The 6,084-nt window shown below is 23.5% G+C and overlaps 1 protein-coding gene across 1 annotated transcript in view; it reads left to right on the top strand.

Moving 5' to 3' along the window:
- The window catches only part of LOC111628939 (connector enhancer of kinase suppressor of ras 2-like), a 32,622-nt gene that overhangs the window by 25,615 nt on the left and 923 nt on the right, over positions 1–6,084 (top strand). Inside the window, exons 5-6 of the mRNA XM_023372797.1 lie at positions 69–185; positions 4,025–4,141. Of these exons, the coding sequence (XP_023228565.1) occupies positions 69–185; positions 4,025–4,141 (234 nt within the window). The remainder of the gene's footprint in view (positions 1–68; positions 186–4,024; positions 4,142–6,084) is intronic.

The following is a 6,084-nucleotide window of genomic DNA, read 5'->3' on the forward strand; positions in this document are numbered from 1 at the left end:
AAAATGTATATGTATATGTAAATTTTAGTTTTATATTCTTATTTATTTATTCAAATTTATATTTTTAGTGTTATAATATTGCTGAACAATGTGATACTATTGTACAGAAATTTAATGATTCTTTAATTATTCAACCTGCATCATTAAATGTTGCTACTGTGAAAAAAAGAGCTGATGAAGATTTAGTGAGTATTTCTATTAATATTTGAATTGTTTTAAATAAAAATAATATAAATAAATAGTTTAATGTTATCAAATGTTTACTATCACTATGTTTTAAAATAAAATATGATATAATATTTTTAAAAAATATTTTCAGAAATATTTTTTTTTTGTGTTATAAGATCAATTGATTTTAATCTGTTTCATTAATATTAATATTGTAAATTGAACTTTTGAATAAATGAATTTAATTTGATTACAAAACATGTGAAAAGAAATAAAGTATTAAGTTCTAATTTTTTTAAATCTTATTATTATTAATTTTTTTCTATTTTATATCACATATTTAAAATATATGAATATAATGATGATAAAATATAACCTAAAATCTCTAAAGGATTATTAATTTTTTAATTAATAATCATTTTATATAAATTTGTTTAGAAAATTATTTACAATAGAAATATTTTAATATAAAACTTTATTAATGTAATTTTGTATAAGAGACTATAAAACTTGTATATTTATTATTTATGTATTATTTATTCATTTATATTTACCGTGTACAAAGAGTATGAACATTGTACTAAATAAAATATAAATAAATGTAAAATTTGCATGCATATTTTTATATATAAGTCTGTAATTTAATATATGTCTAATAATTTATTATAATGTAATGATAATAAATTATACTTTAGTTTATATTATTATTGTTATCTGATGACATTCTATCCAAGAAATTCTGTAGAATTAACATTTTTTTATTGTTGATGAAAATCACATCAATTCACGAGTATCAAATATACAATTGACATCAGTACTGGTTAGAAATTTAGGTAATGTGATATCAAAGATATTAAATTCTTAGCTTTTTCTCCTTGTTTTCATCTGATTTGTCTGTAATTATTTATTTAAACTATGATTTCTTAGCATAGATAATCATAATGAAAAGATATTTTAATATTATGTTATGCATACAGAATTAAAAGCTTGCTAACATAACGAAAAATGTTTTTTTGTACAGAATGACTCCATAATATCAATTTAGTTTTTTAAATTTGAATTTACTATTGTTTTTAATTAAGACAGTGAATCTACTTGAACTTGTGTTTCAGTTTTAGCTGTTATGAATATGCAGTTGATTACATTAAATATTTGACTCATTTAGAATGAATTCATTTAAAAAACAAAAAAATATGCTCTAGAGATTAAATTACAAACATTTTTTTTAAATATACATATATTCTTTTAATAATTTAGTAAATTATTAAATAATTATAAAACGAATAGCCTAAAATCAAAATTTACCAACATAATATCTAACATAAATTGTTAGAATTTTAATTTAATACAGTGTATTTAAGTAAAAACAGAATAAAGGCATAGATTATACAGATAATATAGATAAACTCTATAGCATTAAACAATAAAGAATTTTAAGAACAAAAATAATTAAACCTGTGGAATGCATTGTATATTTATTTGAAATTTAAAAAATTCAAAACAAGACTGGTCATAATACATACTGATTATCAGGAACATACTAAGAACTTTGACAATGTTGATTTGAAATAGTATTTCAGCCACCAAAAGAGAATTGAACAAGTTTTTGATATTGAAGAGAATGAAAAACAAAAGTTGATGTTTTGGATTACTTTTGATAACTCCAGTCATGGCCAGACAGTAAATGATGATTTTGTCAAAGTGAAGTGTTGTCTTTTGGCAAAATGCATTTGATACGTAACTTATAATTGAAAGGATTATTTTATTTTTACTTGATTTAAGTGTTGTTTGAATGTTTTTAATTAGTTCTAAAGTTAGAACAGGTGAGATTTTTTTCTTGTATTTTATATTTTTAAATTAAAGTAATTTTTTGACTTCATTGAATAGTTTATAAACTTTTTTTATTCCATATTCTTTGAACATAACACTTTTTCTCTTTACTTTCTTTTCCATTCCTTTATTCATTTCAATTGTTTAAGCTGAAGATAAACTTCTGCAAGTTTCATGCTTAGCTATTATAAAAATTTTTTATTGCTATTGCTAAACAAACCTACTATTTAGACTCAAACATGACAATTTCTCTTGAAAGTAACTGGCAATGCAACTGCATGGAGTGGGAGTTGCAGGTTTGAGTTCTGCTTTGGATCAATTCTTTTCTTCCAGAACTTTTTAAATTAATTATTAAACTTAATGATGGAATCTAATGCCTACTTCTAGTTTGGTACTAGAGGTAGACAAACATCACTTAGCATTTAATTATGAATAGTAGTAGTAGTAGTAGTTTAGCTTGATATAATCTGGTAGTCGTTTGACTTTTCTACAGATGAGTACTTTAATTGCTGAAATTTATATTTTATTGCATTCAGTCACTTCACAGAATTGTAATTAACGGGACATTCCGATTTTCAACGCGAATTTTGAGTGTTGAAGTCAACAATTTGACGTCATCAATGACGTTCCAACTCGAGTACGAAGTGCTTAGTTCCCATAATTCCATGCTCAGCAAGATGGATTCCATTCAAATGTCGCACCAATTACCCACAATTCATTGGAAATTAGCAGTCAACATGTCTGTTGAGTGCTGAGTGTGTTGAGACAGCGCTGACAACAATGCCACTTCAACGTTGAAAAAAGGAACGATTTTTAACGAACATTGAGATCAGCGCTGTGTCAGCATTGAAAATTGGAATGTCCCGTAACAGATCTCAGTACCCTAACAGATCATGTTGGATTTGATGATGAGATGTTGCTATTCCAAAAAATGTTTTATCTCAAATAAATCTGACTCCCTGAACTGTTTTTAGTATGTACAGAGATCTGTTTGTTTATCCATGAGATGAAATTTACATTATCGTATGTTATTTTTAAATTTTGGGTTTTATTCAAATTCTGTTACTCAAATGCTATGAAAGGCTGTATTTTCACACTATCAGTATATTAGTATTTTATCATAAAATTGTTAAAAATTAAAGAAATAAAACTAAAAATATAGAGACTAAATATATTTAAAAACTTACAGATTATTCTAATAAAATTAATAATAAAGAATTCTTGAAATATCTTAAGGTTTATAAAACATTACATTAGAGATAAAAATTTTATTATTGTTAGTCTTTTTGTTAATTGTATTTTATATTATTATATTAATAAAGCTATCCTAGCTAATAAATATGATATCAAAAATATCTTAATTTTCTTTTGTGTTTTTATAATCACATAGAACTTCAACAATATAGTAATAATGTATACTTTTTATCTTTTATAAAATTAAAGCTTCCTCAATATAAATAGAATACAGACTCAAATTATTTTATTTTTCAAATAGCACATTAGAATACATCTATAATCTGTTTAAAGACTGAGGAAGACTATTAAAGACCAACAAAAGAATTATATATAATATACAGTTAAAGCCCATAAAGTGGATAAAGCTAGGATTAACTGGTTAATACTAAGTCCTTTGGTTAAAGCAAGTAACAATCTATTAATTCTCAATTTTATCCATATAAAGCACACTTCATTCAAGTCACATACAGATAAAACTGACATCATTTAAAAACAGATGGATGAAAGAAGAACAAATGTTTCCTAGCTTTTATATAAACAACAATCAACTTGATACATTAAAGTCTTCACATTGCCAAATTATATATAGGCATAATTGCTTACTTTTAGTCAAATTGATTTATATCTAATTATTAATTAGCTTTATAATTGTCCAATAATAATTTGAAAGTTTGTTTGGAGACTGTAATCCTAGCTTTATTTAATTCATGGGCTTTAGCTGTAAAATGTATATGTATATGTAAATTTTAGTTTTATATTCTTATTTATTTATTCAAATTTATATTTTTAGTGTTATAATATTGCTGAACAATGTGATACTATTGTACAGAAATTTAATGATTCTTTAATTATTCAACCTGCATCATTAAATGTTGCTACTGTGAAAAAAAGAGCTGATGAAGATTTAGTGAGTATTTCTATTAATATTTGAATTGTTTTAAATAAAAATAATATAAATAAATAGTTTAATGTTATCAAATGTTTACTATCACTATGTTTTAAAATAAAATATGATATAATATTTTTAAAAAATATTTTCAGAAATATTTTTTTTTTGTGTTATAAGATCAATTGATTTTAATCTGTTTCATTAATATTAATATTGTAAATTGAACTTTTGAATAAATGAATTTAATTTGATTACAAAACATGTGAAAAGAAATAAAGTATTAAGTTCTAATTTTTTTAAATCTTATTATTATTAATTTTTTTCTATTTTATATCACATATTTAAAATATATGAATATAATGATGATAAAATATAACCTAAAATCTCTATAGGATTATTAATTTTTTAATTAATAATCATTTTATATAAATTTGTTTAGAAAATTNTACAGTATTATTATCATTATTTTTATTTATACAAAATATTTAAAAACAAGGCATAAAGAAGAACATGTGAAATGCTTTGATATGATAATAAGAGAAGAATGATGAATATTACACTACTCACAATAAACACAAATTAAGATGAACAAAAACTATCAGTTGAATACAGGTGGCCAGCATTTATACCAGTGTTTCTCAATGGGGCGATATTGCCCCCATGTGGGCGTTTTTCCATGTTGAGGGAGCAATTAGTAACAATTTATATTTTGGGGGCGAAAAACAATTTTTTGTGTGATCGTTATATCAGTAAATCGTTATATTAAGAATAATTAGATATTTTATTTGTTACATTTTACAATAATTAAACAAATAACATTATACTAGTCACTATTCTATTCAATGCAGTATGAATTTGGCATTAGTCTAGGCCCTCGGCATTGGAATTTTATAGTGAAGGGGGCAATGATTCGTTAGAGGTTGAGAAACACTGATTTATACAATTCAAACTGAAAAATCATATAGATAGGATAATTTACATAGATTTATTAATGCAGAAAAGATGCTTCTTATTTTCTGCAATCAGATGTCCAGAGTTCAACATTCAATGCATCTTGTTTTCTGACTCTACAATATATTTATCTATAAATTTAAAATTTATCCTAACAATAAATAATTGAAAACTGTATGATAAATGTTTTCAATACAAAATACCTTCATTTTGAGATTGTTTGTTCTGATAAATGCCTTGAAGATGAGATTTTATCTCAAAACATTTATGCTATTTTCAACAGACTTATTTATTATAAGAAGTATGTTAGAATATCAGCATGCTGTCATCTGAGAAAACCATAATTTCTTACAATATATTTGTCTTACTTTAATTTAGATTCTCTTTTAGATTAATTTTTATCTCTCTGAAGTCAATTACACATTTTATTCAGCTATATATATACAGTAGAGCGTCGTTTATCCAAAGGTCGGTTATTCGAAGGAATTCCAGTCGACAAATTTAAATTTTTGCCAGTGCTGTGGTGCTGTAATCTTTGGCTATGTCTTCGGCTACTCAAATATTTTACGTTTTTGATACTAAATTAACTTCTGAAGTATAATTTTTTATTGTTTTTATATTTTTCAATATATTTATTTTGTTTGTACAAAATAAAAAAATAATTTTTAACGATACAATAGTCTTCGTTAGGCTTAACATCGACGAAAATTCAACGCGAAGCGACACGCAACGGAGAAAAATTTCAACACGGGATAAATTAATATATTTTTTCGTACATAATTGGTTATCCGAAAAATAAGTTATCCGAANTACATTCCTATAGATTCAATTAAAAATATATTTATAATAGTTTTTTATTATTTTAAAATTTTCTGAAAATAATTTTTTTAAATTGTTCGAATTTATTTTGAGGTATTTCATTTCAAATGCTTTCATTACTTTTATTTATAACTTTATCAAGAACATATTTTAAAGCAAAACATAATAAAAACAACTTTAAATTTAAATAT

This window comes from Centruroides sculpturatus, unplaced genomic scaffold (genome assembly GCF_000671375.1).
Source record: "Centruroides sculpturatus isolate CEXI.00-Female unplaced genomic scaffold, Cexi_2.0 scaffold611, whole genome shotgun sequence".
Taxonomy (NCBI): Eukaryota; Metazoa; Arthropoda; class Arachnida; order Scorpiones; family Buthidae; genus Centruroides; species Centruroides sculpturatus.